Here is a 21566-nt window from a genome sequence, read left to right as displayed (position 1 = left end):
GAAAACAAACGAATATTTTTTCATCTACTTTCTCACAACATGTAATATAATATCTACGCAATTCTAAACGAAGTCTTAATAATATGAATCGTGGATTTAAAAATTTTATTATTAAAACTAATTTATAAATACCAAGTCGGTTGCGCATATAAGAATATAATAGGCTGAATCGACCGTCCATAGCGCAAGCGACAAAGGATTTGGTGGTTGACATCCGAGGCCTCAAAGTTTCAACCCTAATTAATTCATATTTTCAGTTAAATTTATTTATAAATAAAGTCAATAACACAGGCTAACTATATAATAATAGCAGCTGAATGCGCCGAGACTGGGAGGCTCCACACTCAAATTTTGTCCGTCCATTCGACGCAACCCTGGCCACGCAGGACGGCCCACTTCATAAAATCCATCGTCATGTGCAGCACATCTGGGCCGACTTTGCGGCGGCGTTGTCGTCGTCGTCTTCGCCCTTAAAACAAACACCGCCTCCTTATCCCTTCTTTACATCCGCCCTTTCCTTTTACAAAACTGATCAACATCTCTCAAACTTTTATCCATGATCATCTACTAACCCAACCCTTCTTTCCTCTTTCAATTTTCCACTCATATATTTGGTCCAAATATAAGGAGAAGTTGAAGTGGGAATTTAAATGGTGTTCAACAGTAAGGTAATCTTTCATTTTCTTATGATCTCATTAGAGTCTCTCTTTTTTTTTTTTGTTTTTTGTTTTGGGAGGGCGATTTTAGAGCATATTCCTAAATTAGTCAACTATCAGTTGAGCTCTGCTTAGGATTATTTAGAAATTAGAATTAGAAATTGGTTTTGGATTACCCCAAATTTTGCTAGGATGATGTATGAACAAAAGAGCTTCTGTGAAGAGTTATTTTTTAAGTTTGAGATAACTGCGAAGCATCAAAGCTCACTAGAAGAACTGATTTACTGGGCCTAATTTTGCTTCTTTTTATTTTATTTTATTTTTATATTAAACGCTTCTTTGGATGCTAGAATAACTAGGTGGAATGCAATCGCTTTTGTTGTTATTATTATTATAATTATTATCAAAGAATATTCCCATTCAAGACAAGTTATTCCATATATTTGATCAGTCTTTCGGGAAATCTACTTCTTTTTTTTTTTTTTTTCGTAGATGATGTTTCATTCATTCAAAACATTAGTTCTCTTCAATCTGATCTGCTGCTCCGTTATCATCGGAATAGACTACAAAAGATGTTACTAAAGAAGTTGAAAGCTGAAGCTTCGATAAAAGGAATGATGAAACTGAACAGCAACTTTTTTTTTGGTGTTTTTGTTATTTCAATGATAGAAGAATGATCTTAGCATAGCCTGATAGTATAAAAGGAAACTGTAGTGATATTAAAGTAGAGGGAGGTATTTTCAAGGTGATAGCTTTGTTTCATTATCGCTTTCTTTTTGTGTTTTATCGCGACTGTTATCATAATAAATATCAGAAAGAGCAGTTTTTTTTCTTCTGGTATTGACTTTTGATTTTGTCGTGAGTTCTATGTGCTAATATAGCGTTGTTTACAGGTGCTGCGTTGCCGTTCAAGGAGAAAACAGAGTAAACGGTAGAATATCCTTTTTCTGCTGAATTAAACTAAATCTATGTGGCTGCCATTTATATGTATTTGGAATGCGATCCATACGGATGGATACCAATTACTCATATATTGCAAAACAATGGCAGTTTTGAGAACACTACAAGCACGGATAATGTCGAGGTGTCACCGAATTCAGCAGCTGATGCCAAGGCTTGTTGTACACAAACAGAGACTCCCTTTCAAGTGGCTGTTACAATGGCAAGAGATCGTGATATCTGTGTTTATGCTGTTAAGCACCACTATCCTCCGATTGATTCCTGTATAGAGGACTTCCCACCTGTTGGCCGTGTTTCCCTTGTCATTCAACCTGAATCGAGAAATGAGTATTTGGAAACTTCATCTGCCGAGTCCTCAAATTCCAGTGCTCTTCGTGATATGCATATAGTGAGTGTGGTCGTTTATTACATTTATTCTAGTAATTGATTGGCTTGCCTTCCAGAACCGCCTCTGCAACCTGGGAAGCAACAGATGGATGGCTGTGCGAATAATATATATTTGAAGTTTTTGATGTGGCGAGAAGCTAAATGAGCTTTTGGACCCCCCAAAAGTAGAAGAAACAATTTAAATCTTCTGCTTATGCTGGAAGTGACGTTGCCGAGTGAAAAAGCTGTTAGGGTTTGTTTAGTTCTCTTGTATGGTACTGCTGTTCGTTGAAATGCTAATTGAGTTTAGCTATTAGGCGAAGCATTCATTATAATCCCCTCATAATGTTCTCTATGTTAGTAGAATTTGAAGCTCCGAATTGGAGCTTTTGCTTTTGGGGCTCGAAATTCTACTTCCATCCGCAACAAAAGTTCTGCATTCTTTTGTTTGCCAAGTATTCTACTAGAGGTGGTTGCAGTTGAAAGCAAGAGCAAAAGTGGGCCCAAATAGACTACTTAGTGCCTTTTCAAATAGCTGTACTCAACTGCACTTTTGCAGAACCTCTAGCCAGGCCAAACAGGCCATTGTTCTCTTCAATCACTGCATATTAATGCTTTACAACTTATGGTGAGCAATACAGAAGCTGGCTAGTTTGAAGTTTTCCATATCAGCATGAAACTTTGGCCCTTGAATCAATATATTGTAACTGTCTATTTATTTTTCAGTCGGCAAGATTGATGGAAGAATTTATGGTACTTGCCGGAGATAATACAAGCCAGAATCTGGAGACTTGTGGGGTTCTTGGTGCTTTCCTTGTAAGAAACTGAAGATTATTACTTTTTCTCATAGTCCTGGTTCTCAAGTGTGCAATATTTCAAACATATATTTCGGTTGTCTTGCAGAAGAATGGAACATTCTATGTAACTACCCTAATAATACCAAAGCAAGAAACAACTGCCCATTCAGTATGTCGGTATTCATAATATTCTGAGCTATTTTGTCTTGAATGTTCTTGAAATTATTTCTCATCAGTTTCTCTTTTTTTTCGCCCCCATTTTGCCCATAAATGTCCGAGCAATTACAGTTCTTGTACTAAATGGCAGTGCCAGGCATTAAATGAGGAGGAGATACATGCAATACTGGATGGCGAATCTCTCTTTCCTGCAGGATGGATACATGTAAATATCCCAATATTGAGCTCTCCAATTTCTACATTTGGCCTTTTCGCTAGTCATTACTGTGTGAACTTGCTTAGTAATTCTTTTCGAGTCCCTGACATGATATTTATGGATTAGAAGCTAGTTCTTAATGATGCTCAATTAATGTGGTCTGATTTTATATGAAAAGGATAATGAAGTCTTATTGATTGGCAAATCTTTGCTAGTTCAGAAAGGTATGAAATGTCATGTAAATTTGCACTGTCATTAGGAAGGTTTTGTATATGATATCTCAAATATTCTATTTTCAGTGGGATGTTAAAATTTTAAAGCATTGAAGCGGATAATGGGAGGATGTGGTTTAGTACAAGTGCGCAGGGACTGTTATCGGTGGCAAACCATATAAACTGATGATTTTGTGTTTTCTCATGTTGAATTGAGAAGGATTGGCTTAAGTCATAGAGAAGAGAGCAAACTGATATTGTCGAATGTATCTTGTAGAATTGTTCTATGCTCCAATAGAGGTCTGACAAACAATTGTGAGCAATGGGGCTTACGGCTAGTAGAAGTTGAACAATGTTATATATGTCTCGAATTCTTAAACCGTTAGGTTTCTTAACCTATTCTGTTTTGGTCAACCTATTAAAGTTAAATATGCCTAGTTTTATTGAGATTATTTTTAGTCTTATTGGATTTTAGTCACTAATGTAAATATACCCTTTGTTCCATTAATTTAGTGCGGGGCATGAGAGAGAATATAGGATGTATTTTGTAACTAAAGTTTTGTGAAAGAGACATCTTTTGTACACCACATTGGCTTTAATTTAAGTCTCTGCTCTATCTTCGCTCGTGGACGTAGGTCAGCAACCAAACTGCGTAAATATTTGTGTGCTTTATTTTTCTTCTTTCTTAATTTTTTTTTTTTTCATATTTTTGCACCTGGCGAACTAGATTTTTTCCGCTTTTGTCGTAATAAACAATTATTGTCGACTTGGGCATATTATTTTTGACTAATCAAACCATGTTTTGACTTTTTATTTTTGGCGAAAGAACATAAGACACTCACTGATGCTAGCGAACAAACTTAGTACGACACTATATTCTGACTTTGTTTCAGATTGTGAGTCTGTGACATGTACAGAGGTATGTGTTAACTATAACTACATATACATGACTATTAAGTATTAACACAAGATTACATTAATTCCATCGTGGATACATCCATTTACTTAGATGCACCCAACCAAGGTTTTTCTTTTTTTCTTTCATTCCATGTGAAGCAAATGTTTAAAGATAACACTACTAGTTTTATGCTTTTCTACTTTTATATTGCAGATTGGGTGCCTTTTGCCATAATTGTGGAAAATATCAATGGTACCTTTCAGTTCTATGTTCATTTTTCTGAACATTTTTTTTTCCTCTGTTGTTTCAGACGCATCCCTCTCAGACATGCTTCCTATCGTCAATCGATTTGCACACGCAATACCCTTACCAGGTTTTGGAACGTTGGTTGTTATTCTCTTTTCGAGACAAAAATTACAATTATACTATTTCTACGCAGGATGTTTTCAACAAATAAAGAATTGCCTTCTTCCCTATCATCTCTTTGCTATTGCAAAAGCAAGACGATGCTCTGCTGCGAGCATAATCGTTGCAAGTCTAGAAGTTGATGTTGCATCTTGTCAAGAGCTATCTGCTCACCTTATCGGGTTTTGTATGTACTTTCATATCTGTCACAGGTCATGCTACCAGAGGCTGTTGCGATTGTCATGGCTCCAACTGATTCCACAAGGCAAGGGATTTCTCCTCACTTTAAGGATCTGTACATTATGAAAGCCTTGTGAGACCCTAGTCAATTATAAAAAAAAGAAAACAAAAAAGAGATTGGGACATTTCAATGCATGTTGATTCCCATCTTCCCTCTTGATATGTAGATGTGAAAAATGTGTACTCAGAACAAAATAAGTCTACTTGTATTGTTTCGTCCTGAGTAAAGCAGTTCAAAAAACCATAAAATTTTCGCTAGTATCCCTCAGCGGCCTTTTATTATTACGTAAACAAAATTTTTGACATGGAGCTTGATCTGCTGTAGCAAAACCTTTGAACGTACTAGTCGCCAAATGCATGACTACTGCTTCTTGGAGTGGAGAAGCTGCTCTCTAGTATGGTCGAAACCGATACTTAATATGATGCTTTTCTTTTATAATCTGAGTTGCAAATCTTAGTAGTCCAAATACCGTACATGCATTTTAAAGATCAAGGTCTTCAACCTTTTCTAACATCCTCTCTAGATCACCCTTCAAGAATGTGCTTATCTGTATAGGTTCAGAAAATTCGACTTTTAATCGGTGCACTCTAGTTTTCTCGATAGACAAACTTCCATGTCTAAAAATGAACAATGGATGAGAATATTTGATGATCTTATTTTCTTTGAAACCCCTGCAGGAACTATGGAATATTCCGGCTAACAAACCCTGGAGGGATTGCCATTTTAAAAGAGTGCAAGGAAAGCGGGTTTCATTCACACCCGGATACTTCTGATGGAAGCCCTCTTTTCGAATGCTGCAGCAACATCTACATTAACCATAATTTGCGGTTGGAGATTATCGACCTCCGCTCGTCTTCCCCACGGTAGATGTTATCACGTCTGACTGATGCATATCTATTTATAGTTTTCTGTACGCTCAAGTTTGTTTCTGTTCCCTTTGGGTTGATCAGTTAGAGAGTTGTGTACATAGTAATCCTATTTTCTGTTCTAAAGATATGTATAATTTTGTTTCTTTAGCTTGACTTAGAATTGTGAAAACTTAAGTGATGTGGAGGTAGTGGTCTGCTAATAAATAGCATCTTCTAGTCGACGAAAACAGGGATGCTGTTAGGAAGCTGTGCAATAACAGTGGTTTAATTTGCGGTAGTAAGAGATCAGAGACTACGATGTGTTATCTCTATAAAAAGTTACTGGACTCTTTATGATATAATTTTGGACTGTTTATGATATAATGTTTTAGTTGCGTATTTAATTTAATCAGCAAGAGTTACCTCTTAAACTGAAAATGATGGTGCATTGTATGCTCTCCTGCTTGTCTCCATTTCTATCTTGTTTCCATTTCTTATCAAATTGATTGCTCTTTTGGTGCTTTCCAGGGGACTAGTCGACAATGAACAATGAATTGATTTAAGAAAAGAAACAGGGCAGTTTTTTTTTTTTTTCTGTGTATATTTTTCTGGGTAAACTTCAAATACCACCCGTTTTTTTTTTCTGTGTATATTTTTCTGGGTAAACTTCAAATACCACCCGTGGTTTCGTACTTTTTCACTTTAGTATTCTATAGTTTAAAGTGTATCAAGTTAATGTCATATGATTTTATTTTTATCTTTTCGTTAGCTTCTCCGTTAATATTTTGTTAAATTATATAAAAAAAAACTTCAGATACCTCACCTAGGTTTATCGAATATTCATTTTAATATCTTTTAGTTTTAACTTTGTTACTGATTAAATAAAAAAAATTAGTGAAATCGATAATAAAAAGATAAAAATAAAATTACAGAATATTAAATTGATACACTTTAAACCACAGGGCACTAAAGTGAGAAAGTATGAAACCACAGGGGTGGTATTTGAAAATTTTTCTATATTTTTTAAGCAGATGTTGTGCATTTTAAGTTTCCGTTAGATTTTTTTTTCCCCTTTCCTATATGCTCTACTTTTAAAGGCTATTGGGCTGCAATCACTTGAAACTGTACTGTGGTTGTAATTTCATGTAGATCAAGATTCAGTATTTAATTTTATAGATTTGTGTTCAACTGCTGCAGTTGTAATTAGTAGAGAAGGCCCAACTGTCGTAGCTGGAGAGAATAATTTTAAACAAAAAAAATAAGCTTATCTTTCATAACGTGTTAAACAAAAAAAAAAAAAAAAAGAAGAAATCACCCGGTTATTAAAAAAGAGAGTGAAAAAAAAAAGAAAAAGAAGAAAAAACAGTACTTGAGACAACTAATAGGGAGCTTCAAATTGACCTGAGGATGATTGAAGTGGATGGGGACAGGCAAATGCCTGGATAAAAACTATGGACCATACATCATTTTATTGTAATACATGTTACAGCACATTAAGTAAGACAAAGGGTTACTGTCGTATTTTTATACACCTACCACATGTTAGTACTCCAAGATTACATGATCTCCAAGAAAGCAAAGTTCTGAAAAAAAATACAGAGAAAATTTATTTTATCATATGTTGGTAAAACCCACAGCTTTGGTTTTGATTAGTTCTCACTTAAAAACTGTGTAGTATGAATTAACTCACCAGCTCTTTTACTCTTTCTTCATTTTGATCAGGTCATAAAACCAGTAAAAAAATAATTATTGGTTGTACCCTGATGTATGAGATTGCTAATATATGTTTTAAAATCCAAATCATTTAATTAAAACCCTCGCATATTAAAAACACATAAGCTTTGAAAACCTAGATCGATATTCCAGATCAAACAGACGATACAAAAAGAAGTATTTTTCTATCCACGGATGCATGATACGCAGGGCGCAGTTAAATTTTCGCGAACGAAGAGAATCAAGTGCACGATCTTCGACAATTAAGTTCGTTACAAAGGCTTATTTTAACAAATCATAATTTACAAAGTCTACATGACTTGAAGCGTGGAAAGTTACAATGTCAACATAAACCTACTCCAAAATCTCCAAATATTAGGTGCAATGCAACTATCCATGTGTACTTATTTTTCACCCAAGTGAAAAACGGGGGCTCGGCAAGCTTTCACATCTCAGCTCATAGAATATTCAAAGGAAGGAGATGGGCAAAAGCATCTGGAAGGGTAAAATGTATCGATAATCCTTGTACCGATCCTACATCGCGATTTAGTCCCTGCGTTTTCTTTTTCGACCGTCAGGTTTGAATTAAGTGAGAAGTTCGGGGACTAAGTTGCGATTTCTATGCAGTTTAATCCAAAATTGGGCACAAAAAGGAGACTTTGTGATGGACTTGGTACTGTAGACCTATTTTCTTTGAGCTGCATCTTTAGGTTGTCTCTATTCTCTATAATAATGAGAACAAATGGAGGAGGATTCAACTGTTCTCCAAAGAGTGTGAAAGTCAAAATAATTTTCCCTGTTCCTTGAACCGACATGGTGTCATGGTCTACCGCACCCTTTTATTTATGTTATTTATTTGTAATTTTTGGCATGTAGCTGTAGTTAGCATGTTTTTGGGGTTCAGAATAGGGTTGACTCTTGTGTTCACTCCTGTTCATAGGCATAACAAAAGGAATAAAATCTCATGTGGCTGATCAGAATGTGCGGTGCGTTTCACCTTTTATGTTTTTATTGAAAGTAAATTGCACCTTTTTTTTAGTAGGATGACAGTTAGGCTCTTAAATTTTAGTTTATTATAATTTTTAGTTTAAATTTTTTTAAATTTAGTGAGATTTAAATTATAATAATTTTAAAAATTCAAGTTAAAAATTATACTTCGCACCTCACACTTTTGAGAACCAAAACTGTAATTCACTCTTCTATTAATTAATGAATAAAAATGAGCAAGAACTTGGTAGGAACAGTATTTAATATGAAATTACTCCAACTGACATCCATCACGTGAATGACACACACGAATTATAAAAATAACTCCATCTTACGTTCACCGCGTGAATAACACGAATTATAAAATTACATGCACGGTAAATAGAATGATCTGATATTATTTTTCTTGATTTTAGTTATCTTTATTTCACTTTTTTATTTTTAAACACATTAGAATATATATTAGAATCAGCAGTCGATTTAGCCAAACGCTAGCAATCAATAAATCTATAAGCCTTGCTTGATGTTAAAATAATAATAATAAAAATACTTGCTAAAAATCAATAACACTATCAAGTTAAACAACAAAATTGTATTATTACAAGCTAGCCAAGGATATAAAGATTAAAAAAAAAAAATTATATAAAATATGGCAACAATACTCATTCATGCATTGTATTACAAAATTTGCCGCCATTTTTAATACAATATGAAGTTCCATATACAACAAAGAAGAGGACTCCAAGTTCCACGAATCATTAATACTCCACAAAAGCCCAGATTAGTTAATTCACTCCACACAAATATATATATACAAAACCCTTATTACACTATTATTATTATTATTATTATTATATGAGGCCCAAAAGATCCTAATATGAACAGTCTCTTCCACGCATCTGAATCCTAAAAAAAAAAAAGAAACAAGAAAAAAAAAAGAAAAGAAGGGAAATGTATACTTTCACCGACACCACATGCTCTCCAGCTAATAAACAAATGGAAAATAATTATAATAGTAGTAGCAGGGTAATAATTTAAAGTTTTTTTTTTTCTTTTTTTTCCCCTTCAAAAATTAGAGAGGGTGGTGGGCTCGGCTAACCCCGTTCACATTGGCGAATATTCCGACGAGATCCTGCTTGTACGGAAGGAACGACGCTCTCCGACCCCCCTTCGCGCCTTTTCCGTAGTATAATACGCGGTGGGCGGTGACCGTATCCATCTCGGTAACCTTACCGCCCTTCCTCTCCTTCCCCTTCGCCTCTTTCGCCTCTTTCGCCTCTTTCGCCTTGGGTTCGGGGCTGGGGTTGGGGTTAGGGTTAGGGTTGGGGTTTCGGAGGAAGAGGAACTTCTCCTTCCCGTCGCTGCGGCTGCGCCCGATCACGAGATCGCTGATCCGGCGCCACCGCACGATCGACCCCGTCGACCCGCTCTTCCGGCACCGCGCCGGAGAATTGGGCGCCGACCCCGGCGTCCACAAGCAGTACGTCTCCGGCGCGACCCCCTCCAGCTCGCCCGGCTCCGACGCCGCCGACGACGACGACGAGGAGTTCGACCCGACCGACGAGTTCCGCTCCTCCATCAGGAGCCGCCCCAGCGGCAGCCTCGCCCCCGGCCTCGGCCCCGCCGTCGCTGCAGCCGCCGCGGACGACGACGGGGGCGGCGGATCGGCGTCGTCGTCGTCGTCGCCGAGGAGGAGGGAGCGGTCGAAGACGGGGTAGACGGGGCGGATCCGGCCGTTGGAGAAGATCTCGTCGGCGGTGATCGCGGGGGCGGCGGAGTCCGGGGCGGCGATCGCGAAGGAGAACTCGAAGTCGTCGTCGTCGCCGGAGCCGCCGCCGACTTCGCCTCGGGAGTCGCCCGGGAGGGCGGGAACGGCGGAGATCTGCTGGGGGGAGCCGTGATGGGCGGCGGAGATCGCGCGATCGCCCTCATCTTCTTCTTCATCCTCCTCCCTGAAGCTCGGAGATAGGGTTAGGGTTCGTTTCCTCTCCTCCAACATCTCTCCCTTCCTTTCTCTCTCTACCTCGTTTCGCTCGCGCGCGCTCTCTCTCTCTCTTCTTTGTTCCTATTCCGATGGGTTGGATAAATAATAATAACTATAGGAATTTTTTTAGTTCCGTGCGCGCTCTGAGAGAGTATATAGAGAGAGGAGAGAGATGTGTGCGGCGTTAATAAGGGGCACATCGAAGGGATGAGGCACTTGCGAGAATGTTATTCCCTGGACAAGGTCCACCACGTCAGCCTACGAAGGTCCAATCCTAAAGACCATCTAAGCATGCGCTAGACTATTATACATGCCTCTTATTCTTCTAGCCCCGTTTGGTTCGGGATTAAGAAAAAGTAGCTATTTCAGGGATAGGGTTAAGTTCAGGGTTAAAATGATGTTAAAATTTTTTTGTGTTTGGTTGGAGATTGGAGTTAGTATAGGATAGTGAAAAAAAGTGTTTGGTTGGAGTAGGTGGGATAAAAAGATAATGATTGATAAAGAAGAAAAAGGTGAGAGCTCGGGATGCGTGCGGGATTAAAGTTGGGAGGGGGAGTGGGGTTAATGATTGATAAAGAAAAAAATTGTGAGGGCTCGGGATGCGTGCGGGGTTAAAGTTGGGAGGGGGAGTGGGGTTAGTAAACCCCACTAATCCGGTTTGGGGTGGGGTTTACTAACCCCACCCCAAAAGAGTGGTGTTTGAGTATAAATTAGGGGTTAAGGGGTTATTCCACCCCTTAACCCCCAACCAAACGGTGGCCTAATGTTACTCAAAATGTGGACTTCCAAATATAAATGGGCAAGANTATATATATATATATAATGTGATTTTTTAAAATCTAATTAGGGAAAAAACTATTATGCTATAAATAGCACAAATCTTCTGTCCTATCTATACTTCGTTTCGATTATCGAGCTTACGAATTGTCAGTGAAAGCTGTTAAATATGATCTAAAGCATTCCAATAATTTAATAAATAAAGTTTTATAATTTTTGAATATAATTTTTTTATATATATCAGCTATCAACAAAGTAAATGATCAAAAAACAAATAATTTATAAAAATAGAGAATGGAATTTTATGACATAATCAAAGATTTTAATTTTAATCTAGATATTGAATATAATGTTTTATTAAATATTTACTGAATTTGGATTGCTTTGCACCATTAAAAATTATTATTTTTAAATCTTTCGACTAGTATGTAATTTGTTATAAAAAAATTCTAAATTTGATTTTTAGATTGTTCGAATGTTGTAAATCATATTTTATAGTATTGATTAGCTATTTGAAAGCTCAATTATCGAAAACGACATGCATAACATAAAGTAATTTGTACTATTTATTTATAATATAATAGTATTTTTCATCTAGTATGTGGCGAAATGTTTTGTTAATTACATTAGAAAAAAATTATTATTAAAAAGTAGAGTTTTGCTTTCCTAGGAGAAAGAACAAAAATGGATCACCTTTAATAGTAATATGATCGTTCTCTCTTCACATATTATTTTAAGTAGCTAAAAATTTTTATATAAAAGCATTACTCAATGGTAACGCATGTTCCTATATAATTTATAAATTAATATAGTCACATCATATAATTCAATAATCTATACTAATTAGTAATTAGATAAAATTCATGATACAAATACAAAAACCATGATCTTCTCACGAAAGCAACATTATATTTCATTAATGCATCCATATTTGAACAAATAAGAATACATTCAGTAATTCAAAACTAATTTGTAAAAACTCATCGGTTCACGGTGGACCCGGTTCACGGACAATCTCGGAGGGGTGTTGAGGTAAGCGTTGAGCTAATAATCCCGGTGTTGGGTTTCGGGTGGTGGGGTGGCGGTTGACGCTTCCGCTTCCTTGGGGGAGAGGCAAACACGTGTGGCGGTGTAACCGCGTACGTATGCGAGCGTGTGAGATTTTGTGCCCTTTCTAGAAGATTACGTGGCGAGTTCTTATTGGCTCATATGTTAACCTTTCATTTTTAAGCGAATCAACGCCGTTGGTTGTATCTAATCAAGTACACTGTACAACACGTGGAATACTATATATATATTCGCAAGCGTATCACGGAAATCACGGCTCGTGGAAAAATTTATTAAGTCGAGAACTCTAATACGGAAAGGATTTGCCTTCGTGATGTGATGATATATACTTCGTTGATGCTAGCTAAAAAAACCGGTATTAATTACTAGATTATTCTCCATGCTTCTAGAACAAAATGCGTGTTTGTGGGTCAAAAATTACATTACATCGAATATTAAAGTTTGATGTCTCAAAATAAGGTGACCAAATGCTACTATATTATTTATTTGATTAATTTATATTGTTTTTAGTAATATATTTTTGAGGGAGATAATAATTTAGTGGTTGTTGACACGGATTTAAATGCTATGGTATGGATTCACATGAAAAACTTGTTGTTAGGGTATGAAACAGTGTGTCGATCACAAAAAAAATATTTGTGTACCAATACACTGTTACATAAAGTATTTATTTCTTCGCACCAATGTATTTTGTTTACTTATTATATAAATATATCTTTTTTTTCAAATCTTTTATATTTTATTGAGATAACTATTAATTAACTTAAAGGAAAAAAAAAAATTTCTAAGCTTTCATATCAACATAGGGTTTATACCGTGTGGATATTTTCTTTACACTGTATGTATGATTCATATTGACGGACACTTAAATTCTTGATTCTTGAGAAATAATTTTTTATTTTGAGTAAAATTAAAAACTATATGATTGTTGTGTATTAGTTCCGCAACTATGTCTCAACTTGCAACCTCTCCTTCGAGCGTGTCGGGTGGTACCAACTGCTAGGCTTAAACCCTAGCAGTATATATGATTGTACAATCAATTTGGGTCGCGTTATGTACGATTTTGATTTATAAATATAAATAGTTGATTTATTGTTGTTATATATAGGTAGTGGCCTGTTTATAGTGATTTGTGAAGAACCATGTACAAACATGTTGTTGGTAGTAATGATGTTTAATTTAGTAATACACAAAAAAATAAAAAAAATAAAAACCTTTTTTGTTATGTAATGGCATGCCACACAGGTTTTATAACAATTTTATGTAGATTTAGAATGTGATTTATAGCTAAGAAATACAACTGAAAATACTTGAAATTATACTTGTGATCAGTGGCCATGAATTCTCCAGTTGCTAAAATTTTTGTTCCTTGGTTTTGTTAATTTGTATGTGAAACATGGAAAAAATTTGTAGGAAAATTAGGACTTTTTTGTTCTTATAGTAAAGAGAAAATAATCAATTGTGTCATCTAAATATTCGCAAAATTATATTATATTTTCTTTTTCTACAAACCAAACTGTGAAAGTAAAAAGGGCACATTTGGCACTAAAAATTCTTGTGAAAAAAAAAGAAAAAACACTCATTTTGCGTGATTAATTAGTATCAACCGATCAACAATACATGAGAGCAACAATTTGACCTTTTTTTTTTTTGAGTTTAGAAACATTTATTGTACATGTTCTGGATAAACTTTAAATACCACTCCTGTAGTTTCGCACTTTCTCACTTTAGTACCCTGCGGTTTCATTTTTATCTTTTTGTCAGCTTTTTTCTTAATATTTTATTAAATTATATACAAAAAATTTTAGATAACCCGGGTTTATCGAATATTCACTTTAATACCATTTAGTTTAACTTTGTTATTGATTTAACAAAAAATTAGTGGAATCGATAATAAAAAGATAAAAATAAAACTACAGAACACCAAATTGATACATTTTAAATCACATGGTACTAAGGTGAAAATGTATGAAATCATAGGAGTGGTATTTGAAGTTTTTTCTTGCATGTTGTAGCACATGCATACGGATAAAGTTAGTAATCTATTGGAGTATATATCATGCATATTTTTTCCTTTAAGTAATTAAGGAGGGTAGACTTTGGAGTTTTGAGAAGGTCAACGGGTTTGAGTTTTTGACTGCTTCAAATTGGATAAGAAATGCATAGAATATATGGACGCTTTTTGGCGTTTTTCTCTTTTCTCTTTTTGTCGCCTGTTGAAAAAACCGTTAATTAGGCCATCTTTTTTATTTTTTTTATTATTATTTTTACTCCTGTGTTTATGAAATGGACTGAGCATTATTTATCCCACTCAGAAAACCACGTAAATTAATTATATTTAAATTTTTTTCAAAAATAATGCACTCTGTATATATACCCTATAAGTAAGTGTAAATTTTATATCCTGTGATTCAAAAGTCTTTTTTTAGGAGTTAATCATTTTTTTACTTTTATATTAAAAACTCAAATGGTCGAAAGTGGTTAGGAGTTATGGAGAGTATCTTGAAATTCTGGGAATTACATTTGGACGTTTTCGGAAACAAATGGGCTCTGTTGCCATCTCTTTATTTTTGATGATAGAGCTTCCAAATCGACGATCGGCATTGTTGAACATAATTTATACCACTTGAATCATCTAAAAACCAAATTTCATGATTTTTTAATATTGTTCTCTTGCCCATCAAGTAGACACATAAATGAAAAATATTTTTTAAAAAGTGATGATATGAATTTTATAATCAAGATCGAGAGTATAGATCTTATTCTAAATAGTTTAAAGAATTTTCTAAACAAAATTCAATTGATTTGAATATCTTTACACCGTTAAACGAAAAAACGCCTCATATCAACCATTAAAATTACAAATTTTGAAACCCTTTGATTATTGGGTCAATGATGTCTAAAAGATTTGAAATTTGATTTTTATATATTTCAAGTGGTATAGATTATATTCAACGATGCTGATCGTCAATTTGGAGGTTTCATCATCGAAAACAAATGGGTGGCAACGAAGCCCGTTTATTACCGACAGCATTCCAGCTCAACTCATATATATATATATATATATAGAGAGAGAGAGAGAGAGAGAGGGAGAGAGAGAGAGAGAGAGACCGCCTGCTATGCTATTAATAGCACGAAGCACTTAGGGCGCGTTTGGTTCGAAGTCGGAATCGAAATCGGAATCGGAATCAAAATAAACTGGAATCGGAATCGGAATGACTCATTACCTAATTCTGTTTGGTTCATCACCTGAATCGAAATCGGAATAAATCATTCCCATTGTCGGTGTTTGGTTCAGGTGGATATAAAAAATGTAATCAAATTAATATACTAACATTATCTTTATAATATATTAATTTAAATTCAAATTAAAAATTAAATATTAAAAATTTACATCAAAATTTTGAAATAATGTCAAAATTTTAAATCTATTTTTTAAAAAAATTAAACTTTGAAGTTGAGTGGATAATTTAAAATATGAAACTAAATTTTGATTTATTCAAATTCAAATTTAAAATTGCAATTTAAATTTAATTTGAATACATAAATTTAATTTAAGTTTGAAATAAAATTTGAATAACATTTTATATAAATTAAAATTTAATTTAAATTCAAATTCATAAGTTAGATTCGAAATACTTGATTAAATTTTAATTTTTAATTTAAGTTTAAATTAAAATTTAAAATTATATATTTAATTTTAAAATTTTAACTCATATTTTAATTAAAAAAGTTGAAAAAATAAATTTAATCCGAATAAATATTCATTCCGTCCGGATTCAACTTTCAATCCGGCCTTCTAGGCCGGATTGAAAAAAGAGGTGATTGGAGGATTCCGATTCCACTCGGGAATCGGAATCGGAATGGAACTCCCGCGTACCAAACACCCACAAACGGATTTATCCATTCCGATTCCGATTCCAGGGTGAAAAAGAAGCGAACCAAACACGCCCTTAGTGCTACTAAGTTTTCTGCCGTTAGATCTACCTTTTTGATCATTTTCACCCGTTAGATCATACTATTCAACCAACCACCCACTCAACCCTAGGGAACCCACATCATACTAACCGCACATCTTTTAATCCAATGGCCAAAAACTTGGTAGCACCAATGACTTGGTGCTATTGATAGTATATTAGCCTAGTTCTATATCACAACTTTTTATGAAATTTTTATTTTCTGCCATTGATTTTGAACCATTTTAATCGTTAGGTAAATGATATCGAAAAACCACACAATTTATTTTCTAGATACTTCAAATATGCTAGATTAAGTCTAGTGGAGCCGATTGTCGATTCGAAAGCTCCATCATCGAAAACGGTTTAGGAGCACGAAGGCCTCCGTGCTCCTAATAGCACACAAGACCTACTATATATATATATAATTGGGGGCTGGAATACTATTAATAGTATTTGAATTTTTTTGCTATCAAATTTTTAATTCTTAGATGAAAAATTGTAAGGTTTGGATGATAGTAGTTTTCTATGGTTTAGTAGCAGTCTTCCTAAGGTTGAGTGAGTGGTTGGTTGAGTAATATGATCTAAATGATGGAATTGATTAAAGTCTAAATCTAACGGTTAAAAAATCGATAACAAAAAAGTCCAAATGCCATTGATAGTATCCCAGTCGAACTTTACATATAGCACTGATGGGATACTAAGTATTATTTTCTTCTAAACAATACTAACATAATTGTTACTCACTCTATAGATATTAATAATGAACAACTTTATGATGAAAAATAAATAAACAATAATGATTTCAAAAGATGAAACAATATTTTCTTTTTTGGTATCTTCTACACCATAGGAAAGGGTTCGTTATTGATCCTAAATTTTTTTTTTTTTGAGAGATAGGTAGCACGCTACCCGCTTCGTTTATTTAATTTAGAAATAAACTTAACTGAAAATGTGAATCAACTAGGATTCGAACTTGGGTCTCGGGCACCAACCATCAAACCAATTGCCACTTACTCTAGGGACGGTCGGTTATTGATCCTAAAATTACAATCACATATCGATGGATATCAGGTTAATTATACTACGCACAGCGACTGAACAGATAAAAGATATTCGAGAATCAAACTCATGATACGTGGAAACAGAAAGATCTCTGATGTCACATTATCTAAAGAATTAATTTCGTAAAAAGAAAAAAACAGTAACATCCATTTATCTTGCTTTACAAGAATGGTTGAAGGTTACAATCCTCGGCGACTACTACATGCTTAGTTATCAAGTTACTTGATTGTGACAAGCAAAATTTTTTTAAAAATATCAGCATATATTTATATATATTTTTTGATCCTCGAAGTCTCTCTCTCTCTCTCTCTCTCTTGAGAACAAAATACCTACAACACCCCTTACAACGTGAGGGAAAAAAAAAAAAAAGGAAAAAATTTGCTTCGCGATATAGTGCGTCTAGTTTGGATTATTCCAGCTTCTAGAAACCAAAAAAAAATGAAAAAAGAAAAAAGAAAAAGAACAAGATTGTTTTGATGGGGTCCAACTATTACGTCATCTCAGAGCAATGGTTACGTCACGGATGAGGATAGGAATTCATTTTCATTTTATTGGCTGATTGATTGGACGGTGGAGATTTAAAGATGCACACGGGAAAATTTTGATGTATTCGTGTGAAGATAAGGTGAGAGTGAGTAGTCGCGATAGTTAATTGAGACCTACCCACTAGTGTCGTATTCTTTTATATTGGGTAGGGATGCAAACCATGCGGATTCTGAGACAGGCGAGATCTTTCATTATCTGCTTTTTTTACAGATTTGGCCGAATTCAGAAGATTAATTTTTTATTCTATTTTTCACCGCCTTATTCTATATTCAGGGCAGGTGGGGTGAGCATTGAGTTTTGAGTGGATTGAAACAGATTAAAAAAAAAAGAATTTTTCGTTTTCTGCTCTATTTCTTAGTAGATCGAAGTAAATTCGAAACAGATTATTTATTTATTTATTTATTTATTATTTTCGGCTTCTACCGAGTGGGATTTCCACATGCCTTACTCCATGTGCATCCCTACTTTGGGGTTTTCCTTTTTCTTTTTTCTTTCTTGGAGCAAGGACGTGGAGGAAAAAGAACAATTGTGTTATGAAAAATTACTTTGTGTTGAGGAAAAAGAACAATTGTAAACAATATCAGTTTACATTTTTTTTACTTTGGTATTAGAGCTGAAGAAGCTGAGTTTGAATCTTCCGACCTGGGCCAACTAAAAACTATTGAATCCGGATACGAAGAAAAATGTTTAATATAAATATAAAAATGACTGTATTTTTTGAAAGTTTAAGATTATAGGGACAAACGATTGTGTTATATTTTTTTGACACTTCAATTTTTCGTTCTTATTCATTGTTTTGGAACCTCAAATTTGAAATTTAGATGCCTAAATATGATTTTGCTTAAATTCACAGCTTGGAGCATGGAGAACGGAGACACATCCATTTTGGGAACATGGAAATATAAATACAATTAAATTCAACTCTTTTGAAGTTTAATTTAATTTAGTTTCATAACAAGTTTGCCTCCAAACGTAACGCCAACTTCTAGATGGGATGAAGATTTCGCAAGTTGTGTGGTGAGATCATCCAATATTAATTGAAGGTCTGCCATGAACAGGACCAAAAAGTAATGCTTTCACTTGTTACACCGCTAATGCCAGACAGACGAACTAAAGTGGAGGGGGCAAAGTGCATATTTCCAATCCGGAAAATTGACCATTGCCCCTCCTTTTATGGGCATTAGGCACATTAGATGTCCTTTCCAAGAGAGTTGTTGCTTGTCAGTGGTTGTTCGTTATACGAACTATGTGTCTCTCTTTCTGGACCACTATTGATTAGTACGAGAAGATTGTGTTATGTGCATTGAGAAAGTACGATAAAAAAAAATATCTTATTTATTTTCGTACGTATTGTATATCATAAAATGAATATTATGATGAGTCGGTTGTGATATACTTTCTGCGATTTCACCGAAAAATGCATAAGTATATTTCTATATATTTTTGTCCCAACTTTATTTTATCTAATAGTGTCGGATAGGCTTCAATGCCAAACTAAGCCTAAGTGGGTTTATAGGCATCACCGACAACCTTTTATAGCTGTAATGGTTCGCTAGTGGAGGCTTATGCTGTTATGCAGTCAAAAGATCTCCAGTGATTCACGCGCAAATAGACTCCATACAACTTCGGATTAGGCCTATTGCATCTTATGTGGCGTTTTGTGGCCATTATTTAGGAACTGGTTAATTTTTGTGTAATTGCACTTTAATCCACCAAGTTAATTTGGTTGGAAAAAAAAAAAGCCTACTTACCTTTTTTCCTTTTTTTTTTTAACTCTCCTTGCAGTTTGGCCTGCAAAGGTCGCCATGGTGCAAAAAAAAAATTAACTATTACAAAAAAATTGATTTGGTAAAATGAGCCTGGGAATTTTTGCGCCAAATCAAACTATATAGGACACGTTGTTTCAGAAAACTAGTGAATTATTTACACCAAATAAAAGTTACTGGTCAATTGGGGAAAAGAAAAGTTACTAGATTGTACAATTTTAATCCAAATTTTCATAGTCGTAGGAGAATAATTTTGAAAAAAATTTAAAAAAGAAAAAAGATATCAAAGGGCCCGATCGGCCCAACCCGGCCCGGCCCAAACTTCTTGATTGGGCCGAATTTTGAAAGTGTGTGACACTATTTGGGCCAGATCAGGCCCAAAAATTGTAGATAAATTTAGATTGTTGTACGACGTAGGTGTTTCTTTTTCTTTTCTGAAAATATGTACTTCCCAATTTATTATTATTGGAGAATTAGTAAAGAGTGTTATTGTTGATTCGGATCTGGAAAGTATCAAGGGCTCTCGCCCAAAAGGAGTTAGAAATAAAGTATATAGAGATATACTTCTTTTCTTAATGAGACCGTAAAACTTGTATCTTACTCGAATATGTGCGAATTGGTGGACCATGCATAATACATACTCCCAGAATCATCAAAAGGGCTATAGGGCTTAGAGCAGTTTTTTTTTTGAGCCGTTGATTTTGAGTCTTTGTCCAACTTGCGAAAATTGGACCGATTGCGCATAATCCACCTCATTTGCTAGAAATTTTTTTTTGGCTGGTCATTGAAATGTTGATATATACTCGAGATGGATTCTATCTTTCAGATAAAAAGCCTAGCTCTGGCTTAGATATGTTTATTTTAAGATGACCGCAAGCCATACTCTCGCATATGTTCCGCTTAGCAACTGCTTGGTTGTAGGTAGTTGTAACCGCACTACAGTTGTAAATTCAAATACGATGTTTCATTTAATCCATTTGAATTCAACTATTGTAATTGAAATTGCACAAAGATGCTCAACAACAATAGTCAAAACTGCATCAAAATTGTTCACGGTTATCAGTAGTTAAAATAAGCAATTTTAAACAAAAAATAAACTAACCTTTCTAATCACCTTTTAAAATAGAAAATAATTTTTTTTAAAGGAGTATCATCTACAGTAGTTGAAATTATACCAAAATTACCTATAGTTCAAATAGCAACAGTTGGAGAGAGCAATTTTTTAAATAATAAAAAAAAGTTAACCTATCTAATCACTTTTTAAGTAGAAAAATATTTCTTTTATCTATATTGAGAATAATCTCACAATCCCATATATAAAGTTATAAAATTTATAAATATAATTCTCAACTACTTGTAACTAAATAAATTATTTATAACTGCAATACTTTTTTAGTATATCCGACCAAATTAAATAAGATATTAAAGCAAAATTTATTCTCAAATTACATTGCATAAATGGGAGCTACCACCTATTGGCTTAGCAAGACGAGCATCCAATCATGTGTTGGAACAAATTATAATCGAAACTTGTGTGCGCTGTATCTATATATTTTAATTAAAATGTAAATTCTTGTAAATTAATGATTAGCGCCAGAGATCCAATACCACCCACTCTCAGCAATAGTATAATAGAGATGACCTAACCAACTAAGAGGCGTTCAATGCTTTAACTTTTTGTGGAGTGGTGTGACATCCATCCAATTTAATTTAATTAACCCTTACACTTGGTTGGAGGAAGCAATTAAAGTACATTTAATGAACCAAGATGATTTGCGCAAAGTGTTCAGCTTGATTCATTTAACATATTTAAATACAGCTGCTTCAAACCTCATCCTAAATTTTAATTTATTGTGAAAATTACATAATGATAGATCCAATTCCATAGACTTGGTTCTACTGTTTGATCAAGTTGGTTTTCTTTTTTTTTGAGGAAAAAGTAGCAAGC

At 34.5% G+C, this 21566-nt stretch overlaps 2 protein-coding genes across 3 annotated transcripts; one reads left to right on the top strand and one right to left on the bottom strand.

Moving 5' to 3' along the window:
• On the top strand, window positions 340-6160 carry LOC109717299 (AMSH-like ubiquitin thioesterase 2). 2 transcript variants are annotated; one of them, XM_020242998.1, is made up of 9 exons: window positions 340-668; window positions 1550-1587; window positions 1707-2004; window positions 2709-2798; window positions 2886-2956; window positions 3068-3161; window positions 4573-4635; window positions 4880-4932; window positions 5586-6160. In XM_020242998.1, the coding sequence occupies exons 1-9, from the start codon at window positions 651-653 to the stop codon at window positions 5773-5775; spliced, it is 915 nt and encodes a 304-aa protein (XP_020098587.1). In that variant the 5' UTR covers window positions 340-650; the 3' UTR covers window positions 5776-6160. The 2 variants fall into 2 exon arrangements, with proteins under 2 accessions (XP_020098587.1, XP_020098588.1); XM_020242999.1 differs by having other exon boundaries at window positions 343-668; window positions 2886-2948; window positions 3087-3161.
• On the bottom strand, window positions 9100-10565 carry LOC109716919. Its single transcript, XM_020242534.1, has one exon. It carries the CDS (start codon window positions 10453-10455, stop codon window positions 9529-9531), a length of 927 nt encoding a protein of 308 aa, XP_020098123.1. The 5' UTR covers window positions 10456-10565; the 3' UTR covers window positions 9100-9528.

The sequence above is a fragment of the Ananas comosus genome, linkage group 11 (genome assembly GCF_001540865.1).
Source record: "Ananas comosus cultivar F153 linkage group 11, ASM154086v1, whole genome shotgun sequence".
Classification (NCBI taxonomy): domain Eukaryota; kingdom Viridiplantae; phylum Streptophyta; class Magnoliopsida; order Poales; family Bromeliaceae; genus Ananas; species Ananas comosus.
Note: the sequence above shows the minus strand (reverse complement) of the source record. Positions and strands in the feature narration are given on the sequence as shown.

Excerpts from the sequence above, each read along its gene's own strand:
- LOC109717299 (XM_020242998.1), top strand. Across the intron at positions 1,588-1,706 it reads AGGAGAAAACAGAGTAAACG|TTTTGAGAACACTACAAGCA; the intron begins GTAGAATATCCT and ends AAACAATGGCAG. Across the intron at positions 2,957-3,067 it reads ACTGCCCATTCAGTATGTCG|TTCTTGTACTAAATGGCAGT; the intron begins GTATTCATAATA and ends GAGCAATTACAG.
- LOC109716919 (XM_020242534.1), bottom strand. The coding sequence starts at position 10,455 with ATGTTGGAGGAGAGGAAACGAACCCTAACCCTATCTCCGAGCTTCAGG.